Source organism: Typopeltis vanoorti, chromosome 22 (assembly GCF_054136105.1).
Source record: "Typopeltis vanoorti isolate ZY-2024b chromosome 22, IOZ_Tvanoo_1.0, whole genome shotgun sequence".
Lineage (NCBI taxonomy): Eukaryota > Metazoa > Arthropoda > Arachnida > Uropygi > Thelyphonidae > Typopeltis > Typopeltis vanoorti.
In genome coordinates, this window is record NC_143570.1 from 12,202,380 (window position 1) to 12,228,734 (window position 26,355).

General features: G+C 35.1%; 1 protein-coding gene across 3 annotated transcripts in view; it reads right to left on the minus strand.

Annotated features, from left to right (window-relative positions):
* Gos28 (golgi SNAP receptor complex member Gos28) overlaps window positions 1-26,355 on the minus strand; it is a 167,909-nt gene that overhangs the window by 95,128 nt on the left and 46,426 nt on the right. For all 3 annotated transcript variants that reach the window (XM_090412004.1, XM_090412003.1, XM_090412002.1), the window contains exons 3-4: window positions 19,681-19,768; window positions 1,800-1,996 (exon numbers count right to left, since the gene is read on the minus strand). In XM_090412004.1, the coding sequence (XP_090268130.1) occupies window positions 1,800-1,996; window positions 19,681-19,768 (285 nt within the window). The remainder of the gene's footprint in view (window positions 1-1,799; window positions 1,997-19,680; window positions 19,769-26,355) is intronic.

Consider the following 26,355-nt stretch of genomic DNA (forward strand, 5'->3'; position numbering starts at 1 on the left):
TTGTCCTAATAGCAGATAATCTTGAAGATCTGGAAGAAAGGCTAAATCCGCTAAATGAAGCCTCTAGAGTTCATACCTCCACCTTCTTCTCGGTCTTCCTATTTGTCTTGCTCCATCCATTGGTCTCCACTCTGTTGTTTTTCTATTTATTTTTAATAAATAGAGAAAAAACAAAAATAATGATGAATAAATACATAAACCATAGAACTGTCAAAGTGGAAAACCATGAAATAGAACAAGTTACTTCATATGTATATTTGGGCCAATTGTTATCCTTTGAGAATTGCCAAAGAAAAGAGATTGAAAGAAGAATTCACCTTGGATGGATGGCTTATGGGAAAATGAGAGACATATTCAGAAGTGACATCCCTGAGTCTAAAAAGGAAAGCTTTCGACCAATGCATGCTTCCTGTCCTAACATATGGAAGAGAAACATGGACTTTAACAGAAGCCCTAAACAAAAAACTGAGAACAACACAACATCGAATGGAGAGAAGTATGCTAAAAATAACATTAAGAGATAGGAAGACAAATACCTGGATAAGATCTCAAACAGGTGTCATGGATATTGTAAAATACATTAAACAAGGTAAGTGGAGAAGGGCTGGCCATATTGCCAGATGCAGTGACAGGAGATGAACTAGAAAAACAACAGAGTGGAGACCAATGGATGGAGCAAGACAAAGAGGAAGACCGAGAAGAAGGTGGAGGGATGAACTGGAACAAATTGCAGGAGTGAGATGGATGGGAGAGGCAGAAAACTGAGTGGTCTGGAAAATCATGGAGAGAACTTCATCCAGCAGTGGACAGAACCAAAAGGTTAAAGAAGAAGAAACACTGTGTTGAAATGTCTTTACGCATGCGTTTTTGATCGACAGTCAACAATCGTGGCACCCATTGCTTTTTTATGTGCAATTTTTCGTACAGGATATTACACGCCCATTCAGTTGAGATGCCTATAATCCCAGCAATCTTACGCACTTTCACTCGGCGATCTTCCATAACGATACCATGGATTTTGTCAATCATTTCCTTCCCAGTGACCTCAGTCAGGTGTTCAGAGCATACTTCATCTTCAATGGACTTAAACCACATTTAAACTCATTTATCTAAAAATAAATAATCTTTAATGCTGGTGCAGTCCCCGTGAACTGCATGTAACTCGGCTTTGATCTGCGTGGCTGTCCACATCTTCAAATAAAAGTGTTTTATCACTGCACGCAACTCATTTTTCTCCATTTTTATGAAAAATGTGAACATGGTCATTTTAAATGTTTGCTAAACGATAACTACGCATCGTACGTGGCTAAAATTTCGCCAGGGGGGTCATGAAAAAGATGATACATGCCAACACTGGAATGAATGAACGAATTGTGTCGCCCTCTGTTGGAAATTTACCAAACTTTTCAAACAACCCTTGTAATTTTTCAATATTATAAAGAATGCTATTGAAGAATGGATTTTTTTTATGACTGTCTTGAATCACCTTCATACTTGTTAATAAAGCAATTCTGAAGTACTAATATTATGTTCTTAGATTTCTCCTGATGATAACAACCTAAAATCCAGTAGCATATAACATGTTGATCTTAATCATGTATGCACGTATGTGATAAATGGTTTACTTTATGTTTAAAGAAAAACTTCACATTCAAAATTGAAATAATTCTGTAATTTTTTTTCTCCAAGTATTGCATCTTTTTTTTTTTTTTACAAAAACATAGTAAATAAAACAAATAAGTAAACAAACATCAGTAAATTTAATACACATGCTAGCATGCCTCAAATATATAACATACTTATCTCTGCTAACTGATCCCAACAGCTCTTCTCTTTCCCTATATGCTTGAAGATTGGACTTTGTTTTCTGAAATTCATGACTATAATCTTGTAGAATATCTCTATGTCGTTGCAGTGTGTGGAAAGCTGTATCACTATGTGTTATAACCCCTTGGCTTTCAATGCAAGTTCCCATTTCATCATTAATATCAGCAAGCTAACAAAAAACAAGTTTTGTTAACTATTACTAAAAAAAGTGTTCCAAAAAACATAGTTAGTAGCTGTGCATTTGAAAATTCAATATACAATAAAATCCCAATTTCTATGATAATTAATTTGGTATTCAATTCATACTCCAAACCAGTCACAGAGTCAACTGGCTTGGAGTATGAACTGAATACTAAATGAATTTTTTGAATACTAAATGAATATCATACAAACTGGAATTTTATTGTCATTAAAAGGAAACTACATAAAATGAAAAATAAAACAATAACCAATAAGTTTCAAGACTCAATAGTAGATAGCTTCTTCAGGATCTAAGTACTGACATACATAAAGCAAAGAAACACCATAAAAATATAGAAGAATGAGACAGGCTTTTGTTGCAAACTGGGCATTTTTCATCTGATCTCTCGTAGTATTTTCAAGTGAATATTAGCATAATTAAGGTGTGTTAGTATTTAGTGATTAGATCAGAGACTTCCATGTCATGCAAATTAATCTTTACTTCCAACAAGGGTTAGTTCCTTGTTGGAAGTAAGGATTAATTCTGAATGATCATGTCAGTAAAATTCTTTAATATATCATGATAAAAAATTCATCTTATCACTTTGTACTGCAATTAGCTCAAGTTAGGCTAATCATTTCTTTCATGAACAATGTCATTTATCTTGTTAATTTTTTCTCATTTCAAAATTTCTTCCTGCCTGACCACAGCAAAAAATTCTGCCCTCTGGCTTTTTGTTAATCAACGAAGTGACCTATAAGTATTTTCCAATTCTGATTAAGTCAGAAATACTGTATTTCTAGATAATAAGTGTCATCTATATGAATGTCCACCAAACTAAAGGTTTTTAAACAAGCTGCAGATTTTTCCATAAAGATTTATGATATTATCTATTATTGTAGCCTTTATAAAAAATGAACACTAACTTACTAACATGCACCCAGATATTGCATGTGTGCATGCACACACTACAGAAGATTAAAAGGATACTTTATTTCTAAGCACTTCTCCATGCATGTACAGTACCTCTTAGAATCGCTCTGCCAACATACCTATTCATATGTATATAACAGCTGGATGGATTTTGATGATATTTAACCTTTTAACTGCTGAGATACTAAATAACCAGTATGACCCTCCTTGCTGACTTATTTTCACAATTATAAAATATTGTATAACTATATAAGATATGAAAAAATTAACATAAATGTTGTAAAATCTTACCATTCATGATGTAGATGTTTGTAGATAGATCAAAATTTTCAAAAATTCTCATTTTTAAAAAAATATCACACACAACACATTTCAGGGTCGTCCAACAGAGGTCACTAATATATATAATAATATGAATAGTTACTATAATGTATTACACATTTTTGCACTGTTTTCTTATACAAATTGAAGTCACTGAACAAAACCATTATACAGGAATTTTATTTTCTAGTTAGGGTTGTCCAAAATTTATCTTGAAATTTGTTTATTCCATGTCAAATAATGTCACACACAACTTCAAGTGAGAAACACCTCCCCAAGAATCTCATTCCTTCAATACTTTAGTAGTGTGTGGTAATTTTGAAAGCAGAGGTGTACACATAACGCTATGCTACATTTGGCACACATATACCAGCTCTCTTTTCTTTTTCTTTGCCCCAGTGTGGTATTTGAACACACATGACAATGCCTAGTGAGATTTGCTTTCTTGGGTGGCACAGGTATTAGGAAATGTCTTTCCCCTCAGTCTGAGGGGTTTGTCACCCTGTGATGGTCGTCCAGATGTAGTGTTCGGTCTTGGCATGTGGAACTTGAAAAGTTTCTCTGATGAGAGTCAATTGAAAATCAGCATGTGTGATATTTTCACCAGTATGTACATTATACAAAATATGTGAATTGAGAACAGTGAGATTCAAGAGATGGAAAAAGAATTTTCTATACCATTTGAAGGCCTTTCGCACACATTCAAAAGAACTGACCATCATGTCTGTCCTGTCCACAGTCCCCATATTCCTATTATAATCCATGACACATTCAGGTTTCATTATTGGTGTGTTTGTTGTCCTGTCAACTTTCCCTGATTGTTTCATAGAGTCTGTGTGGAGTGTGGTCAACATACACACTTCTCGTTTATCGATCGATTTTACCACCATCATATTATCTGTGTGTCTGGATTCTACCTGTCCTTTGTTTAAATTTTTGTTCAGTTTTGGCAACCCTTTCCTGTTTTTCCTAACAGTCCCACATGTATTGGTACCATTTTTATGTAGCCAGTCATATAGAAGAGGGCCAGAATACCAATTGGCTAAGGTACACTACAAAATCTAACACGTATCCAGTCTCACAGTCACACAACACAAAAACTTTGATCCCAAATCTATGTCTTTTTGAAGGAATGTACTGTTTGAATTGGAGGTGGCCCTTGAACAGTACTAAGCTCTCGTCAATACATATATTTTGAAAAGGGGTAAATACTTCACTGTAGTTTTTCTCAGATGATCGATAATTGGTTATAGTTTGTGTAGTCTTTGTCCTGGAACCTGAGTTACATTGTTATTGAAATGTAAAATACGTAAAAGTAAATGGAATCTGTCCCTGGACATGTAGTCTGTAAACTGTGGAGTAGCTATGAGGGGATCCTTGGACCAATATTCTGCTATTGTTAGTTTTTTTACCCTAGCCATAAGCATTATGATTCCAAAAATATATATAATTCCTCTGGAGTAGTTTTTTTCCATTTTTGCAAACGAGATTGGGGTGCTGGTGGTAATTTCTGATTCAAAAATACATGATATTTATTAGTTTCGTCAGCAATATGTTGCGTTATATGAAGGGGAAAAATAGTTTGAAAAAAATCAAAAAAAGTTGAACCATCATCTATAATTGCTGAAATACCTGAATTATCATTACTGAATTGGTGAACTGTTGGACAAAAATTTGTATTGCGCAATTGAAACAATGAAGCATCTGCTAAACAAATTGCAATCCTTCTGTCTACCTACCAACTTCTGTAACTGGGTAGTCAAGCTTTCCCTCTGGTCATTACTGTGAAAATAAATATCATCGTCACTGTCACTCAAATCTGATAAATCGGAAGGTAAAGTCCTCAGTAAGAGAACACTGCTGTCTGCTTGTCGGAGCCATTTTTATTAACCCTGGAATCACCGCATCACGTGATAGCCTGGCTCCTATTATCAAGGACAGCTCTGATAACATTGTGCATGGTCTCACAATTTTTTACAAAGATAGCACCACAAAGCAGACAGAAGCTTGAAAATTAGTTCCTTCTAATCCTAAGAGATGGCACTATAAGCCCACTCAATTCAAATGCTTTCACAAACTAAATTAAATTAGTATTACAGATTGAAAGTTCAAATCGAGTTAACTCAATCATAGCAAGGTCGCCATTTTTTTCCGTACTCGAGTTAACTCGACCGTAGCAGTTAAAGGGTTAATACTGGCATCTACTAGCTAAATGCAGTTCAGATAATTAGTGAATAGCAGAAATATGAAAAGAAATTTGCTGGTCTGTTGGGCGAGTGATTAGCATATCTGCTCTCCAGCCAAAAGGCTGCGGATTTGAATCCTACCATGGGCATGGATGTTTGCGATTGTCTGTGAAAATACTAGTAGTGATGGAGGTGGGTAGTAGATGGTGTTGGTGTAGATGATACAGTTCGCAATAGTTGGTGGACTGAGTGGTGCCCTCCCACAATGAGTTTTTGGACTCCTTGGAGGTGTTGCGTAATAATAATAATAATAATTTAAAATTCTCAACATATAGCTAAGAACAAGTATTGCTAATGTACAAAAAAATATTTCAAGTAAAAAAAAGAATTCTAAGTTAAAAACACCTACAATGTTAATAATAGAAATTTAAGCATCAAGTGAGGAAAAATGTTTCTAAAATTGAAGCAGTGCAATTAGCTAAGAGGTTTAGCTACTAAAGAGGTTATCACTTGTGCACTTCCAGTGTAATTTCAACTCAATGTGAATGCTTATAAATACTTACATACAAGAGGATGAGAGGATTCAAATACAGAGCCATGGAGTACTGAAGCATTAGTGAGAAAATCTCAGGTAGAAGGACATTTATCTACCGTGACATTTAATAACTAGTTTTGTGGGAATGCACATAGTAATTTTTACACATGCTGACTATTGACCATTATTTAATTCAAAATAGACATTTAGTGAACAAAGGCCATCAAACACAACTTCTACTCACCTGTGCTTCCCCTTCTTTTATCCCAATGGCATCCCTCTTTTCCTCCAACTCTCTCACAGAGATGACTAAGGAAATCATCTTCTACCATATTAAAAAACTGAACATCATGTGGTTTCTTGGCAAAAATATATCAGAAGAATACTATGTAACTTGGACATTAAAAGTCATCTGATCCCAATCTGATCTTGTCAACTATACTCAAATGCTGTGTGCCAAAGCTAACACCGGCCCTGCAATGTCTCTACAATCTTCCACAGTTAGGTGGTACTTATCCTAACAAGTGGAAGCAAGCATATATCTAACCTAATTCAATAAAAATGGAAGATAAGTCTATTGTTAAACTAACCAATCACTGTCATTTAATCCTCTCCAAAACAGAGGAGAAAGTTATAGCACTTAACTTCACCACTACATAGAAGCCCACCAATTAATCAGCAACTGACAGCATAGATTCCAATCTAGATCCACAGATGCCTGCTTAGCCTACATTACCTGGAACACATGCTATGAAAAGGTTGGAAGAAACATATATGCTGTCACTCTTGACATGTCCAGGGCTACTGATCATGTTTGTCATCGAGGTCTGCTAAACCAATTGCCATCCTTCTGTCTACCAACCAACCTCTGTAACTGGGTAGTCAAGCTTTCCCTCTGGTCATTCAATAGATGTCATGGTGGATGGCTACCTCTCTTTGAGCTTTTCCACCAATGCAGGAGTGCTTCAGGGTTCTGCTCACCTCAGGGTTGTCACCTACTCTCTTTCTCTTATACATAAATGACCTAAACTGGTTTCCTTAAATTAAGGAGTAAAGAGAAAAATCACAATAACTTGGGGTGAAAACAAAAAAATACACGTGTAAGTCAGATATGTTATCTAATGCTGAGGTAGATTATGAAACACAAGTTACGCTGAGTCTGATTATTGTGTACAAATGAGTGATGTTGTCAGCAGTATATGCATAAAAGTGGGCATTTTGGAATAATTTTCCATTATGTTTGGCGAGAACAAGACATTTTATTATAATTATTATTATTAACCTCCAGGGAGTCCAAAGACTCATCAAGGGAGGTCACCTACTCTACAACCTTTCGTCAACTACAACTAACCACAACTACACCAACGCCATCTACTGCCACCACCACCACTAATATTTCCACAGACAATCACAAACATCCATGCCCACGGCAGGATCCGAACCCATAGTTTTTTGACTGGAGAGTGGATATGCTAACCACTCGGCCAACCAGGCCAGCATTTTATTAAATGTTAGGCGACCAATAGTCTGCATGCTCCCTATTCTCATGCCACAGAAGAGAACATTTAAAATGGGCCAGGATCCAAGTAAACTGGACCCAAGACCAAAGGAATTACTATTGTTTATAGATGAGTCCCAATTTGCTCTGCAAAGCAATATCACGCATGTTATCATCCCTCTAATATCTATGAAAGGGACACTTATGGTGGAGGTAGTGTGATGGTTTGGGGAGGCATCTTATTGCATGGGGAACTGACCTGTATGTGCTTCCTAGCAGAACCGTGAATGCTGCACCTTATAGAGACAAGGTAATGACCTCTATTTTCAACCAGATGTGGGTGTGATAGGAGAGACAATCTTAAAAGACAATAATATTCATGGATCAATATCTTCAAGAAGAGACTATTATAGGTATGGACTAGCAAGCCAGGTCTCTAAGTAGACATGTTGCTAGACATTGTCTAGTGAAAAGGATGAATATAAGGCATGGATCTTCAACCATCGGCACTTTTTGGGTGGGACAAATGAAGATCGGAAGGAGGTAAAGAGGAGAAGAAAGTCGATCCACCGCAAGTCATCCAGATCAAATGACGTTGCGATCGACGGTCACCAGAAATGATTAGCCATGGAGGAAGTAGCTGCACCGGACCAGAATGCTTTGCCACTCAGATGAATCTGCATATGCTCCGATCGCTGAACCCCTTGGCCCGAGTTTCAAGACACCGGGAAATCGCGTTCCAGACCCAGCCAACCATTCTAAAGGAGACGCCGGTGCTCCGAGAACCTCTAAGAAGAAAATCCAAAACCCGAGATGGAGAAGAAACTAAGGACTCTGAGATGAATGGTGAAGAAGTGCACTAAAGGGATAATGAACTCAAGCGAGTTATTTGTTACATGTTATTTTGTATGTGATGCAAAGAACTATCTTAGATGGACTGCTAAATTTATAGTGCTAAGATAGAGTTAATCTGAGAGTAATTTGATACAAGTTAGTAGTTGGAAATTGTAGGTGTATATATCAGAGCATAATTTCTGAAGAAAGTAATTAAGCTAGGTTTTAATTATTGATAACAGAGAATTCTAAAGCTTTATGCTGCATAATGGCAGGAAATTGTTATAGGGGTTTTGTTCTATAATAGTTAGCTTAAATTAGGTGTTATAAATTTTGTTGCATAATTGCAGGATTTTGCTATAGAAGTTTGTCATACAGAACATAACTTAAAAAGTTACAAGAAGCAATTTCCTTATTATATGAGTTGTATATGCAGTCTTAGTATTTAATAAACATGATTGTTATATATATTCAAGGAGTACCGCCTGATCTTTAATATGCAATGCACTGTTTCCAAATAAACTCGATCATGTAAGCAAGGAGTTAAATGAGAGATACGACAAGGAGTGCATAAAAGCCACGACTGTAAATTAATTGAGAAAGGATTTACGTTAGATAGAGACCCACTGGAAGTACTACTATTTCTTATACCACGACGGGACCACTGGTGGCGCAGTCGTTAATGAAAACAAATTTCTAGTGCTCTAAGGTAAAAGAATATAAAATTACGAAAGGTAGAGTAAGAGTTGAATTAATACAGTATAAGGAAAGGAATTAGATATAGGAAAGAGATAATATAGATCCCCAAACGATATGAATAAATAGAATAAGCATACATTTGCATTTGCACAGTAATCAACAAACATTAGCACACAACTAAGGAGAGACTAAAAACTACAAATGGTGCAAAAGCAGCATACGTTTACACCCTGTCCTGGAGTGATTCAGGCCAGGAGTGATGAGTTTAGTAGCGATCCTTTAGGATCACTTAGTTTTTGGTGAGATATCTCGCACTTTAACATACCTCAATAAAGGTCAAAACTGATCTGGATAGTGGCCCTTCCCATAATGCATAGCATTACACATGTCTGAAAGGGTGTGACTTTGCATTATGGGATACTAAGGAAATTGATGGGAAGTCATTAGCCTCCACATCCTTATGCCATCAACTACTGGACATAGCGGGATGTCAATCTTATGAACTTTGAGCATGCCTTTTAATCTCCGAGTGACCAGATGTCTGGATTTCAGTTCTTTTTTTAAGGTCTTCTGTATGTATGTATGTATGTATATATATACAAATCTACATTGTGTGTGTGCATGCGCACGTGCATACACTTGTTAAGCCATAATTTATCATCAATAGTAGCGATACAGTACAAAAACACACTAGAATTAGCCTATATAATATCTTGTCAAAACCAACTCTATTCCACAGAAGTAAAACATGGACCATAAAAAGGAAAGATGAAAAACGAATTCAAACAGCAGAAATGAAGTTCCTCAGAAAAACAGCTGGATATACCAAGTAGGACCACAAAACAAATGAAGAAATCTTACAATCCCTGAAAATAAAACCAATTAATTACTACATAAGATAGTATAAACAAAAATGGCTAGAACATTTTAATCGAATGGACAACAGCAGACTACCAAAAATAGTATACAGATACAAAATAAGTGGAAAAAGAAGAATCGGAAGACCAAGAAACAGATGGCATGAGACCGGAACAGGCCACTTGGCCTAAATTCCATGTTAGGAAGAAGTAGCGATACAGTCTACTACTAACTACAGCTGCCACCTCTGTTAGTATGGTTGTATTATCCATGCACTCATTACAGCATGATCTGTTTGTACTGATAAATTGATATACAGAATAATGCAGTACAGGCTGTCTGGTAAAAAGCAGTGCTGTTTAGGAAGTTCCTGAAGATCAGTGATTTCTGTTGCTTTATTAAGTTTATTCTTAGATTTATCAGTGTATTTTTAGTATATTATTGTAGTTTTTTTTTTTTTTAGTGTATTTATTGTACTAGAGTATTTAATAATTTTAGAAATATTAATTTTTAATAGTCTTAAGAATGGTGCAGAAAACTCGTCACAACAGGGCAGTATCTAAAGCTCAAGTTAAAGTATGGTGGTACCTCAACTTGTGAACTTAATTCGTTCTTGACCACGTTTCGTATCTCGAAACCCGATTTTCCATTATATCTTATGGGAAATCAATTAATGCATTCCCAGATTCAAAAATTTTTTAAAAAAATTAAAAAATTAAAAAACCTATTCTCAACTAAATGAAGAAAATGCAAAGAAATGGAGAAGGAGTGAGAAGGAGCATTTTTACACTATAAATATGCATTTTGTATACCATTACATTTTAATTTTTATTTATGAAATCTTTGGTTTTACATAATCAGTATGAAAATCATCTTCCATTAAATTGTAAAAAAAAATCAATTTCCTTGTAGCTGGTTTTGTGGTTCAGGAGTTTGATTTGTTGTCATTATCATCATCATCAAATTCCTGCCATGTACCCTCAAGGGGTGTACAGGATATGTTAGTACTACATGAAAAAAATTACATCATTACTAACTTCCTATCTACAATTTTCCTCCAAATTAGTCTGTTACTTGTCAAGACTCCAACCTTATCAGATCTTACATTTCTATCGTCTAAGGCACTTTGTACCGTATCAATCCACCTATATCTTGGTCTTCCTCTGGGTCGCTTCACTGCCAACCTGGCAGAGAACACTTGTTTTGCTAATCTTTCTTCGCCCATTCTGTTTAAGTGACCATACCACCTGAGATTAGCTCTGCTAACGCATTCCTGGATGCTGACAATGTCAAGTTCTTTCCAAATATCCTCGTTTTTAATATGATATTGCCATTGATGCCATCTGTTCACACCCGTAATATTTCTCAGGACTCTCATATCTGTGGTCTCTAGTTCATTGGTCAAGTGTTTTACTTCTGACCCAGCTCTCTCAGATCCATAAGTTAAACATGGTTTGAACACTGTCTTGTATACAGCTAATTTAGTGTTCTGACTAATTTCTCTCTTATTCCATATGAATTTATTCAATTGACTTCCTACCATACCAGCTTTGCTGATTCCGTTGTCTATTTCTATATTCAATTTACCATCTTCACTAAATATCGTGCCTAAGTAGCTAAAAGGTTTTACTTGTTCCACAAGTTCTCCATTCACAACACAGTTGACATTTTCAATGATTCTGCCTATTTTCATTGTCTTTGTTTTTTTAATGCTGATCTTCATACCATATCTATTACAACAGATCTGATATATATACTGATCTATACACCTACTGATATATATCTGATATATATATATATATCAGATTACATCAGATTCAAAAATTAAAAAAAAAAAAAAAATCCATAAAATATAAAATACTATTCTCAACTAAATGAAGAAAATGCAAAGAAATGAAAAAGGAGTGAGAAGGAACATTTTTACACTATAAATATGCATTTTGTATACCATTACATATTATTAATTTTTATTTATGAAATCTTTGGTTTTATATGATTAGTATGAAAATTATCTTCTATTAAATTGTAAAAAAAATCAATTTTCTTGTGGCTGGTTTTGTGATTCAGGAGTTTTCAATTTGTTGTCATCAGTTGCTTCTTTTTGTCTCTTAGGTGAGGGAGGTTTAAAAAACCTATCCAACATTGACCGAATATGTCATTTCCTTAACACCCTTCTAAAGTGATTAATGATTAATGACATTGTCATTGAAGATATTGGTTACTCTAGAAACAACATCTTGATTTGGATGCCACTTGTTAACCAATTCTTGCAATTTGCCCCAGTGCTGCAAGATTTTTTTACACCAATTGTTGGAATTTCTCTCTTTTTTGTTGCTGTCTTCTTCGTCCTCTGAAAACATTTGTTTTTCCTCCTCATACCTTTCTTTTTCCTGCTTTCTTCTTAACTCCTGTAGTTCTTCAGTGGTCAGTTGAATGTTGTGCTCCTCTACATCTGCTTCATCAACTTCTAAATGCATGGTCTTGCCCAGGGAGACAACTGTATCTACAATGTAAATTTCGCTTTCAGGCCATAACTTTTTCCAGGCTGATTTTAGAGTTCTCACAGAAACATCCTCCCATGTCTGACTAATAAGACGCAAACAATGAAGAATATGAAGTGATTCTTCCAGAATTCCCTGAGGGTTAATTCTGCGTCGGTGATAACTTCGAAACATCTTTGGATAAGAGCTTTGGTATAGAGCTTTTTGAAGTGGGAAATAACATATTGATCCATTGGTTGTAGGAGTGGTGTGGTATTAGAAGGCAAGAACTTAATTTTGATAAAATTAAACTCTTCATCCAAATCTTCTTCCAACTGTGGTCGATGTGCTGGAGCATTGTCCATTATAAGAACTTTCTCAGCAGACCCTTTTCTTGTAGATACCATTTCACTGTGGGAGCAAAGACTTCTGTCATCCACTCACAGAAGAACTGCCTGGTTACCAAGGCTTTGCTGTTACCTCTCCACATAACACTGAGTTTGTGCCTGTTAACTTTCTGCTTTTTAAAGACTCTAGGATTTTCAGAGTGGTAAACTAACAGAGGTTTTATCTTCTGGTCACCACTGGCATTGGCACAAAAAAGAAAGCTAAGTTAGTCTGTCTTTCATTGGCTTGTGTCCTGGCAATGCCATTTCCTCCTTAGTGATGAACGTTCTCTTAGGCATTTTCTTCCAGCAAAGCCCAGTTTCATCGCAGTTGAAAACTTGTTCTGGTCCGTAACCTTCTGACTCCATCAGTTTCTGAACTTCCTTCACGAACCTTTCAGTGGCTTCTTTGTCAGCACTAGCATGTTCTCCATGTCTAACAACACTATGGATACCAGTTCTATTCTTGAATTTCTCAAACCATCCTTTGCTAGCTTTAAACTCTTCACTGATGTCTTTGATATGGTTAGTGGATGGCAAGTTCTGCGAAAGATCTTTGTAAATAGTTTGAGCTTGTAAAAGATCATATTTTGAGATACACTTTCTTGTTTTAATTGCCTGTCATTAATCCAAACGTGTAGTAAAGTTTCCATTTCTTCCATAACTTTTTTTTCTTCGAGATGACACAATAGATACTCCTTTGGCCACATCCAGTTCCTTATAAAAATTTGCTTTCTTGACAATTGTAGCTATGGTGGATTTTGACAAGTCATACTGCTTGCACAGATCACTTTACCTGACTCCTTTCTCATATTTTTTCACAATCTCTTTCTTAATTTCTATTGTGATTTTCTTCTTCTCTTCTTTCTTAGTTTTCTTTGGCCCCATGTTGAAAATAATATGCTGAACAGTGAAATGATGCTTATCTGGTAGATTATTCAGAAAATAAATGTGAAGCTACAATAAAACATGTCACTTATAAAAAGAAATACATACAGTACACATAATAAATACAAACCTAAAAAAATCTTCACAAAGTGTTTTGTTTGTTTATACAAATACCAAAATAGATACATAAAAAAAAAAAAGCAAATACATGCAGCGTTCGTCGTATTTCAGATAAATACGACGTAGTAACAACAATCGTTACACTAGAGACGATTCAGCGCAGGCTCAGCTAAACGTGCATAAAAAAGTATAATGTAAAACAGGCTTTAGTTCATTTGAAAAGAAAAGCATCATGGTTCGTATCTAGAGGTCAAAATGCAATAGGAAAAAAGTTCATATCTCGAAAAGTTCATATGTCGAGCGGTTCGTAAGTCAAGGTACCACTGTAGTTACTACTGAAAAGAACCTTTGTTCTGATGAAAAGCATTGCTGGAGAGATTATGATAATATATAACAGGATAAATCTGACATTGGAAATATGTTGATTAAAAGAAATTATTAGAAAATTGACCAGAGAACTAGAAAAGGTGGAAAAACGTTTAACAAAACTTAGTATAAGAAAAAAGATCAGAACAAGTAGAAGCAGGAAAGCACTGAACTTGGTAATCATAATCATAATAATAATAATAACAAGGTAAGTCAATTAAAATCTAAGAAAAAAGAAGCAAAAATTAAAGATATGATAAATGTAATTGAAAAAACAGATGAAAAACTAAAGAGAGATGGAATCTTCTAGGAACTAATAATTTAAGTAGTGACAAATATAGTATGAGAGAGGATATGAAAGATCTGTTGGAAGAAGCGAGAAACAAATGTGAAAAAAATTGCAGGTTTGCTACACAGATATGACAGCACTGAGTTAAAAAGGATTGCAATGATGGCGAATGATTCCATATGTAGACTGTGTAGAAGAAATGGATGTGCATTTTTAGATGTGTGGAGTGTGTCTGATGGAAGAAGAGACTTGTATAAGAGTGATGGCCTGCACTTGAATTCATTTTGCATCTGGAGCATGGAAAAATTACTTATTGGTATTAAATCTAATACAGAGAGTCAGAGAAACTAGACCATCAAGAAAAGAATGAGAAAAGTGTGTGTGTTGAAGTTCAGCTATGGTATCCAAATGTGATAAAGATATGAATGGCTTCGAACATGGTTATGCATCTGGCAAAGGGGTGAATATATGCTTTGGGTTCGGACTTTTTGAGTATCTGGGGAAGGAAAAGAGAAAGCTCTACAAGGCCAAATAGATTGCATATTTAATTATAAGCATTGTCTAGGTGGTAATTTGTTATGCCTGTACACAAATGCCAGGACCATCAGAAACAAAGGGATTGAGTAATCCACTGACATTTCAGATGCAAGTTAAAAGTGAATAAGAAATATACAGTGATATTGCTTGATTTTGTAAAGATATTTGACAGCATAGCCTATCTTGTAGCAAATTATTGCCTAAATATGTGAATGGGTATAGATTCTAAACTGGATAAGAAAATAGCAACATCATACTTTCAGGGATTAGGCCCAATGGCCTGTTCTGGTCTCATTCCATCTTTTCCTTGGTCATTCCTGACAGGTTTATTTTTAGTTCTTTATGTGTTTCTGTGCTTTTTTTTTTTTTTTTGTTCCAAGGAGTATACAATTCCTACAAAGGGCTTGCTTCCCTTTGTATGAAGTGACCCTTCCCATAATGCATAGCATTACATATGCCCATAAGGATGTGTGCTTTGTATTATGGGATACTAAGGAAAGTGACGTGAAGTCATTAGCCTCTATATAAGAGATGTAGGGCATGGTGATGGTATTTCTGAAATCCTTCTGAAGAGATGGCCAGGGAATGGGGAAGGAACTGATTATTTTTTTAAATTCTGTAATTGCTGTAGCCATTGAAAAGGAAGGTGTTGTGTATGTGGTTGAGTTTGGTTGAAAAGGAGGTTCCACTGAAACAAAGACTGTAGGCTCTATTGGTTAGGATGTTTTAATAATGTCATATTGTTGAGAGCGGTGGTCATGGTGGGAGAGTTTGTGAATGTATCTGCCTGTGTGAGAAGGTTTTCTATATACAGTGAAGGAAAGGTTACCATTTGGAAGGGTGTTACTAAGGTGTCTAGGAAGGGTAAACTAAATAAAAAACTAAATAAAGTAAATTATTTTCCTTTTCCATCGTAAACTGAATTCTTGGATGTTCACTATTCCATGTGTTGAAGCTTAAGTGCTGTGAGGACATCATGTTGGAGGTTTAATGGAATATTTAAGTACTAGGAAAGGATTAAAAACTAATTTTAATGCTTCCAATATTTCGTCTGTCACCGAGACATCTTCGGATTACAAATAACTCTTGTAACACACACTCAATTATAACACAATACTAAGTGAAACATGTGGGTGACTAAAGTCCTAGTTAGATGGTGCGCCCTCAATGGGCATTTGTAGGTAGCCTAGGATGTAAAGTGGGATCTCTGATAATTAATGTTTCCCAAATTTTGCTAAGTTTAATGCAACCGTATTTATTTAAATTCTGTTGATTCTGAGTGCCGCTGCAGATTCTAAAAACAGTCTTTCTTTTTTGAATTTACTATTGTGGCGTATGGCAGTTTTTCTCCAGGAGATCCTGTGGTTTGCATTATGAGATACCAAGGTATCTGATGTGGTCAACAGCCTCTATATACAAGTCGTTTAGACATGAAGATAATTCAAGCATAAACTTTGTTTGCATATACATGGATAAAAATGATTAAACAAGAATATAATTTCTTTGCAAGTATAATGGTCTTTGGGGGGGGGGGGGTCAATTCAGGGAGAAGGCTACACCACAGAAGTGATGTGCACAGAATGAAAGATGACTGGAAGGAGTTGGTTCGATGAGTCAGAAGATCAACTGTAAATGAATGCTGGGCAGCTGCTGCTTATGTTGCTAAGAGTTTAGAAAAAATGGGTGGGGCATAATGGATGGTGGTTCTGAATAATGCTGGTGGAAGTAACTGCAAAAGGACAGTTAGAAACTGACCACCTGTGAGATAGTGGCTTAAGGAATGTCATAGAAATTTTCAATTTCAATAGAAAATTTCAATCAACCAAACCACCTCTTCTGAATTAAAAATTTTTAGAGGTTTTAGATGCTCACCCGAATGTGAGAGCAGTATTCCAAGGTTGGGTAGATCCGAGATCAGACAGACTAAGTAAATGGATAGATGAAATGTAATATCTTGAGCCAAAGAGGATGATAAATTTTCTGGAAGTTAGAAGAGATGTCATTATACCAGAAAAAAGTTGGGAGTAAGAGTCACTCCAAGAAGAGAGAGAGAGAGAGAGAGAGAGAGAGAGAGAGCTCTAATCTTCACTGTTAAACTGAGCATTCTCAAAGGTTGTCAAGAAAAAAAAAGCAAAACTGTGCTTTTAGAAGCAATGAAGATGAGGTTGTTATTTTCCAAATACAGAATAGTGTGGAGATCAGTGTTATTGTAAATGATCTGAAACTCAAGATTCTTTCTTTTAAGGTTACATGGTGGTCAGCATTCATTATGAAGAATTTATAGAGACAAAAACACGTGTTGGAGTGATTACTTTACTTTTAATTATGAAAATAACACTCACTGTTTCATCTTCTGTATTGGGATCATCATTAGGAAAACATACATATGCACAGGACACTGCACAAAAGTAAGATAAATTTAAATGCTTTGTTAATCATTTACACCCTAGTCTGACCACTGGTAGAAAAAAATAAATAAAAAATACAATAAAATTATACACACAAATTAATTAATTAATTAACAAAATAAAATAAAATTTTTATACAAATAAGTATCATAGTATACAGATAAAAAAATTATGAATTAAACAAATGTTTAATACTGGAACTACATTAAACACATCTCTACAGTCACCTTAGGTTAAGGTTTTCCTGTGTTGAGGTTCTGTCATTATGTTCTGGATGCTAAATAGGTTGCAAATGGATCCTCCAGATACTAATCCATCAGTCTTGTTGAAATCTGGATGATGATTCAGCATCTCACAAGTTTCCTTGAACTTTCTTTCAAACCAAATGTTGGTGAGGTGTAGGGACTTGGTGTCTTTCCAGTTGATTCTATGACATATTTGAAGTGAATGGTCTGATAGGAATGGTGTGGCCTGTTTCCTCCAATGTAGTTTTTTTTTTTTTTTTAAATTTGGCTGTATATGGGTTTGTTTTTGTGTAGGTTGGATGCAGCTAAGTATAATATAGTGCAAAGATGACAAAGAACACATGATAGTTCAGGAGAACATCTCCTATATCCAGAAAGAAGGTCATGGGAAGTATGCAGCACAATATTCCAGGTAAAGACGGATGTGATTTGCTTTGTCCTTTGTACTGAAGATGAATGAGAAGAATGATGCCAGGAGATGAGTTTTATCTTTAGGTGAGGTTGCACTGCTATCACTGGGTGATAAAGAGGTAGAAGGATGGATGGACAAAAGTTGAACCCAACAGCTTTTGCAAAGGACCAGAAGACACAACTACCATTGACAGAGATGGTGAGTTTTCTACATTTAGGCAGACTTAACCCTGTTAATGATGGTGTTGCAAGCATTGTAGGCTTCAGTATAGGCTGTCAGAGTCACTCCAAGAAGAGAGAGAGTTCTAATCTTCACTGTTAAACTGAGTGATGATGATGCTGGATTTGTGTCTCACCACTTACAATAAGCTGTTTTCTTTTCCTGGACTGAACAGGCACACTATGGCTTGAACAGAGCATAGACTGAAGGTCTCATTCCAACATGAATAACTTCTGTAATAAGATCACAATAAGTATCTGGAAACAACAATCTGACCATGAAAAGGAAGTCTTTAATATTTTCTTAGCTAGCACTGTCATACTGGAACACACTGCTCTCAGTCATTCACAACCTCATGTACTTTGGGACAACAACAATGCTAAGTGAGAAAATATGCAAGACATTTCAACTCTTATGAGATTGCGATTTGAATTACCCAGAGGAGTCACCTCAATGCGCCTGGATGACAAAATGGTTAAGAAAAAAATCCAGAGTGTTGGATGAGTGGAGGTCTATCAGGAACTCTGGTTGGGAGATGAATAATTTTCTTTAGATCTTTGCTTATAGCAAATACCACCATTTCTCTTCTAGCTTGGTCAGTGTAATTAGAAAAAGAAAGCCAGCCAGTCAGAGTTGTGGACATTAAAGTCCACAAGGAAGATGATTTCAAAGATGAAGAGAAAAAGAGCAGGACAAAATACTGTGGGAGGAGATAGACTGTTAGACATGTTGCTCATACAAAGAACATGAAGTCTGCATTCCATAGCATGGCCTCAACAGTGTCTCTCACATGCCATTGCATTGCTTCAGTCTAGGCAGGAACTGACAGCATAAATGGCAAGAAGATTATACACCAGCTGAGTAAGAAGCCTCCTAACTGCAATACCATCTAGTTCAGTCCCTTAAACTATCTAGATAGCAGTAAAGCTGTTCTGCAGCCATCCTGAAAAACTGCTGCCTCTCAAAAAAAAAAAAGAAGATAAAAGTTCTGGATCTCCATCACACTCACACAACCTACTGGAAGATTAGGGGGACAGAAACAAGAGCCCCTGCTGCAGGAACCAAACAAATACAACAGTCACTTCAGGACTCCAATAAATAATGTGGTAATGTTTCACTGAGCAATGACCATCTGCTACTTAACAGGTCTAATTGACATTTCCTCCAACCCGAAAGGTATCCTTTTGCAGTAAAATATGAGAGGCCAAACACATTTTTTATGATTCAGCTGAAAGCTTTTCAATGAGGTGCAACCTGTATAACTAGGATGATTATGGTAGAATTGTTGCTTAAAATTATGTTAATTATTTCTGTTAACTGCATGTGTTCTCTAGCTCTTTTTTGATGGGAGACAAACATCCTATCACCTCCACCACAGGATCAGCCAATGTTATGAAACCACAAATGCCAATTTGCACAGTTTTTAAAGAAATATTATCTTCATATTTAAACTCTTACCTTAGATAAAAGTTGTTCAATCTCCAAAGCCATTGTTTCAAACATATGCTCGCTATTGGTACTACTGAGTAAAGGAACTTGATCAAGACTAAAAAAAAAAATATATATATATAAAACTTGGTACAATATTATGTTTTAAATGCAGTTATCATTAACTAACATCAAATAGCATTTAATACATGTATATTTAATAAGCCCTATTATACTCAAAAAATGAAAAAGAAAATTAAAATGGACCACACCAATGTTCTCCCCACACACACACACATACACACTCTCAGATCATGATACTGTATGACCAAAGAATGCCATATTATTACAAAGATTAAGTTCTTAAGCATCAGAACATTATTCTGGGAGTATTTAAAGAACAATTACATCAGATTACAAGTGAAAAGCATAACATTAATCAGCCTCCTTTGTGAGAAATATAATGCAAGAGATTTAAGCAGACTAAATTCAGGAACATATTTGCTTAAACATCTTTCTTTCTATAATTTGTCTGTGGACAAATTTTATTGTTAGCTGAATTATTAAATCAGAATAAGAAAAGATATATAAAACTATTATGTTGATATAGTTTTAAGCTATCTTGTAAGAACAATATTCCATTATATAGAGAATGTAACAGCAGTCTTGTCAATTCATTTCTGGTAGAAAACTAATATGAGTTAGCTGATCTCATACTGTTTTTTTAATTCCAGACTCTGGTTTTTCAACAGGCAAATCAGCCAAGGCACAGAGACAAATATAACTCATAGATATAACTCATCATAGGAGAACACTCTACTACACACAATCCATCATCTACAGTACTTAAGAGCTGTGGATGATGGATTGTATGTAGTACAGTGCTCACCCACGATGAGTTCTTGGACCCCTTGGAGGTGTCACATAATAACAATAAAACTAATGAGACTGTTAAACCTAAAGATACCTTATAGTAAGTCTTCACATTCTGCAGCAAGAATCTAAGAAGTTATTTACCTCTCTGCATCATTTTAACTAAAATACTCATACATTTTTCTATAAATTATATTAAATAGGCATCCAGTGAATGAGAACATATGTCTCAATTGTGCCATAAACATTAGTTCTCCATGAATAAACTGCTCCTTGATGTTTGTGATACCCAACTGTCATGAAGTCTCATGTATTTGCAATGACTGGAAATATGGTGTACAATATTGAGAGATGAGAAGAACAAATATGGAAATGATGTCAGAAGTTAGAAAGGAATGGAAAATGCAAAAAAACAGAAGCGAATGATGTTAAGAATCCCTTTGAAAATAAATACAATTAATTAATTTGCCTTTAGTAGTAAATTGTTAACTTTTGTGGTTGACAATGGAAAAGAAAGTCATATAAGTGGTTAATAGTTGGAAGGGGGTCAATCGTTCGATGCTGTTGGCACACTCTCCCTCGATGAGCCTTTGGACTCCCTGGAGGTGTAACATAATAATAATGTTATTCAGGAACCTGACAACTATCAAAGAGAAAAACAGGGATGTTCCAAAATAAACTGTGTTTGTCTCATTTATCTCTACAGAGTTAAAGCTGGTGAGAATAGCCATTAATGTACTTGATTTCTCGTGAACTGAATAAATTTACAATATGGATCTTTATTTGTCTTTATATGTGATTGCAATAACATTTGCTGCTGTAATTTTCTACTTCTCCTGGAAAGCTTTACTAAATCAGATTGCTCTTTTTTTCTTTTTTTTTAACGAATGCCCTATACAAACTATGGAAAGTATGCATTCTGAAGTTTAAGGACAAGATTATTCTTTTTTTTTTTTAAACTACTAATAGTGTTAACTTTCTTAAATTTTGTGTTTGATTCATGGACTGATATGTTAATTTTTGCTTCCAAAGACGTTTTATAAACAATATCATTCATACATGTATTCATATCTTATATCATAAGTATGAATATGTGCACGAGTGAATAAAAGGGACATCATTATTCTGTGGCTGGTAATTAGTTTACGGAATTAACAACGCATATAAAGTATTCAGTACTTTAATATTCCTTTAATATATTAATTAATATACTTTATATGCATTGTTAATTCCGTAAACTAATTACCAGTTATGTATGACCAACGTATAAGCCTTGCTACTAGAATCATTATTCTGTATAGATGTTTTCATTTTTTTTTATTCTGGATTCTCAGAATAAAGCACACATATATATGTTACAGAGAATTTGATAAATAGGAGATTATACATAATCACTGGTCACTAAATGTATTGGACAACATGGTCAATGTTTGTGAATTTATCAAAATCACTCGTCATTATGTACATTCTCCAACATTAAATGTTTACTTTGATTAATGAATGCTTTAATTGGTAGGTAGGGTTGGTCATGTGATGTCGCATCAAGTACGTGTAACAAAACCTCATTATCACATAAACAACAGAACTGTGAACAGAGTATTATTCACTATTCCTTTCAAAATGGATTAGCTAATGTAGTACAAATGAAACTGCAATTTACTGCAAAACTAGCCACACTAATCTCACAAAAGGCTTCGAACAGAAGTTTTCTGCTGAGGGAAAAGTATTTAGAACTAAAAACTGGGATACAACTTAAACAAAAAAAATGTCAGTTGATTATCAAAAATTAAAACATTGGGATGTAATCAAAGTAGAAGATGATGAAAACCTCATATCCAGTTTTGAATAATTCAACTATAAAATACTATGTCACCATTCAATATTATACATCTTGCAACTGAACATGGAGGAAGAAATAGAATGACAAAAAAAAAAAAAAAAAAAAAGGAAGAATATAAAAGCATGACTGCAGAACCCATTATGTGAAGTCTGCCAAAAAATGTTCCTAAAAAAAAAAAAGAATTAGTAATGACAAATGATCTTTTTTTTTAATGAAATAAAGAGTCAATGCCAAATCAACTTAATTGACACGCAGTCCCAAGAAGATTGAGGTTTCAAATTTATTCTTGTTTATCAAGTTCATTTGACGAAATTTATACAACTGCAGCCATTAAAAACAAACAGCTGAAATTGCCTATAAACTTTCAGATATATCTACAATATTTGGAGCTCCAAGTGTTATTCAATGACAAAATGAAGCAATGGTTTACATCTCATGCAGTTCGTGAAAATAGAGTATCATGAAAGAATAAAATGCAGTCCCTATGAAGCTATGTTTGGTCATAATCTAAATCCTATAATCCAGACATAATCTATAATCTAAATCCTATAATCCAGACATAATCTTTGTAACTCCTCCTTGCACCCTTTCCACAGTTTCTTTATCTCCCAGGAGACTAAATCTCCACACAATAATCCAGTTGTAGTCTTAATAAGGCTTTATAAAGATGCAAAATGACTTCCTTATCCTTACATGTCAAAGTTTGCTTCTTCAACATCACAATTATTCTCTGAGTTGTATTTGTAAACTTTTGCTATGTGACCTTTGAACTTCAAATTCCTATCCACCATTATGTCAAGATCCCTAGTCTCATCAACTTCTTGTAGCATAACCCGGCTAATATAATAGCCACTGAAAATCTTATCATGCCAAAGTGCATAATTTACACTTACTAACATTAAACTGACAGCCATTTTCGTTGCACACATTTCCAGCCTATTCAAATCATTTTGTCTTCTTCTTTAGTGGCACTATATTCAGTTTAGTCCAGTTTTTTTATATTGTCTAGTAATGATATTTTTTTTCTTCCAGGTTTTCTCTTTCCACTGAGTTTACCTTCTAATATTACCTAGAGAATGTTATATTTATGATTTCTCATTAGATGTCCTAAGTAGGCAGTTTTTCTTCTTTCCATGATATTGATTAATTCTCGCTTTTTATTTATTCTTCTCAGGACTTCTTCGTTCTTCACCTTTTCCATCCATGAGATCTTGGACATCCATCTAAATATCAACATTTCAAAGACTTCCAGTTTTTTTTATTGTATTTGCCTTGAACATCTATGTTTCAATTCCATATAGTAAACTTGACCATACATAGCACTTCATCATTCTTACTTGAATTTCAATTATTATTATTTGACACCTCCTGGGAGTCCAAAGACTCATCGAGGGAGAGTGTGCCAACAGCGTCGAACGATTGAACCATTTCCAACTACTAACCCCACTCAAACTTGCTTACCTTTTTGCGTGTGCCATTAGTAGCAGAGGCTCTACCAATCGACCAACCTTTGCTGGCAAGTTTAAGTCGTTATTACATGAAATGCATTTCATGTTGATAAAGGACCATCTTTCAATTTCAATTCTTGATCTTATCTGCATTTCACAGTCCGAACTTTCATTTAGCCAGGATCCAAGTTATTTGAATTTGTTCACTTGTTCAAATTTATTTCTATTTAAAATTAAGTCAGCTGTTATCAAAGGGTTGTTGCTTATTATCGTAAGTTTTTTTTTTGTGTGTTAATTTTTAGGCCCATTTCTGTGCTTTCTTTGTTGACACATTCTAGGAGTACTTGAAGATCTTGAATATTTGTTGTAATTAAAGCAGTATCATCTGCATAGCATAAGTTATTCATTAACTGGCCGTTTATGATTACACCATCCTTTCTTCCTTCTAAGGCCTTGAGAAATAAGACTTTTGAGTAGATGTTAAACAGGAGTGAAGTTAGTACACATCCTTTTCTCACTCCTCTTTCAATTTTGATATTGCCTGTCTGATAGAACACATGCAGTCTGGCCCCAGTAGAAGTTTTTAATGATTCTAACATCCTTATCATCCTTTCCTGCTTGCATCTCTAGCTAGGCCTAGTCATTCTAAGATGGTTATGAGTATGCTGGACCTTATCAAAAGCCTTTTCAAAATGAATAAAACAAATATAAAGGTCAGTTTGTTGTTCTCTGCATCTTATGCTAAGATCATCTTGTAAGTGCTGAATACTAGTAGCATCCCTGATTGCCCTGCCTACTGATGATGGAAATAAACACATACCATTTGTATGTGTTTAAGGCACGGTATGATGAGCTGTGTGTATGACAAAAGGGACCTCCTAGATGAGTCTGTGACTCCATGGGGTCTTAGGATAATAATAATAATAATAATAATAATAATAATCTATATTGCCATAATTAAAATCACCCATAATGATCACTTGTTTCCTATTTGCTTGGCTAATTTGCTTATACATTTCCTGATCACTACTCTCTACATTACCAGATCTACATCAATATCCAACGAAGCATTTCATTCTATTCATCTCTATCCTCACACCATACTGCCTCAAAAACCACTACCAATATTTCCTTCTTGCATCTTTACCTTGTTTTCTATCATCAATAGCACTCCATCTCCCTTTTAACTCTTTCTGTTTGCAAAAAATACATCATACCCTTCCATCTTTATATATACCCTTCCTCATCCAACCATGCCTCACTTATTTCCACAATTTTTAGGTGAACGAACTCAATCAATGCAACCATTTCATTTTCCTTGTTTCTGATACTTCTAGCATTCATATACAAACATAGCAATTCATTCCTGAATCTATAACAAGTTTAACTAATACCACTTATTAGATGTGACTTCTCCATACATAAATCGAGCCATTTCTTTTTCTCCTTGCTCATCCCAGAACCTTCTACAAATTGAACTATTTTCCTCTACATCCCAGGTCATTCCCTTCCCTTTTTGTCTACACATGCATTCACATCCTCTTGGAGCATCCACCTTTCCCACGTTGTGCTCCCCCTGTCCACCCTAAGTCTCCCTGTTTGTCTCGCACACTTGTTTTCTCATTTTCTACACTCATGCTACTCACTTCTTCATTCATAAGCACCACTTCAATCTTTCCTTCCTTACTCTTCCACATCGCTTCTTACTTGCTCAGATTCATTCTCTGCACTCATTACTCTCCCTTCCAGCAGGCTCTCCAAATAACTCACACTGAAAACATTCAAACAGTCCCTCACTCTTATACAGTTCAATTCTTCCTTCAAATTCATTCCAGTGTGAGTTATTTGGAGAGCCTGCTGGAAAGCTTGCTTTAAGAGAGCTTGCTTTAAGAAAGCAAGAATTATGAATGATATGTTAGCAAATATGTGTGAAGAGAAAGGAGTTCATTAACAGACTGAACTCCTTTCTCTTCACACATATTTGCTAACATATCATTCATAATTCTTGCTTTCTGTCTCATCTCATCACCGTCATACCTAGGCAAACACAGTGACTACCTTTCCTATTACACTATTATCTTTTATCCTTCTCAATAACCTCCTGATATTCAATCTTACATTTTACTTGTTCCCAGTCAAGCCATTTTGCTTGCTTACTCCTCACATCCAACACCTCAATCACTCTATTCATTTTACCTCCTGGAAAACAAACCTTGTGTGTATCTTCTCGTTTATCGCCCATACAATACAACTCACAGGTCTATTGTTACCTCTTTCGTACCAACATCATTTGTTTTGTCTTCTTCTTCACTCTTCCATACATATCTACAATTCTCTTCATTCTGCTTCACATCATCTCTTGCCTCATCTTCACCAACTCACCTTTCTCTTGCGTCTTTTTTTGCTATCATTCACTCTCGCTATAAGTTTTAAAAGAGGTATACTATGAGTAGGCATATCGATACAAAATTAATAATGGAAAACTCACGTACAAAGATTATTTTATAGTATAATTTTCGCCTGTGTGTCACAGGCATCTTCAGT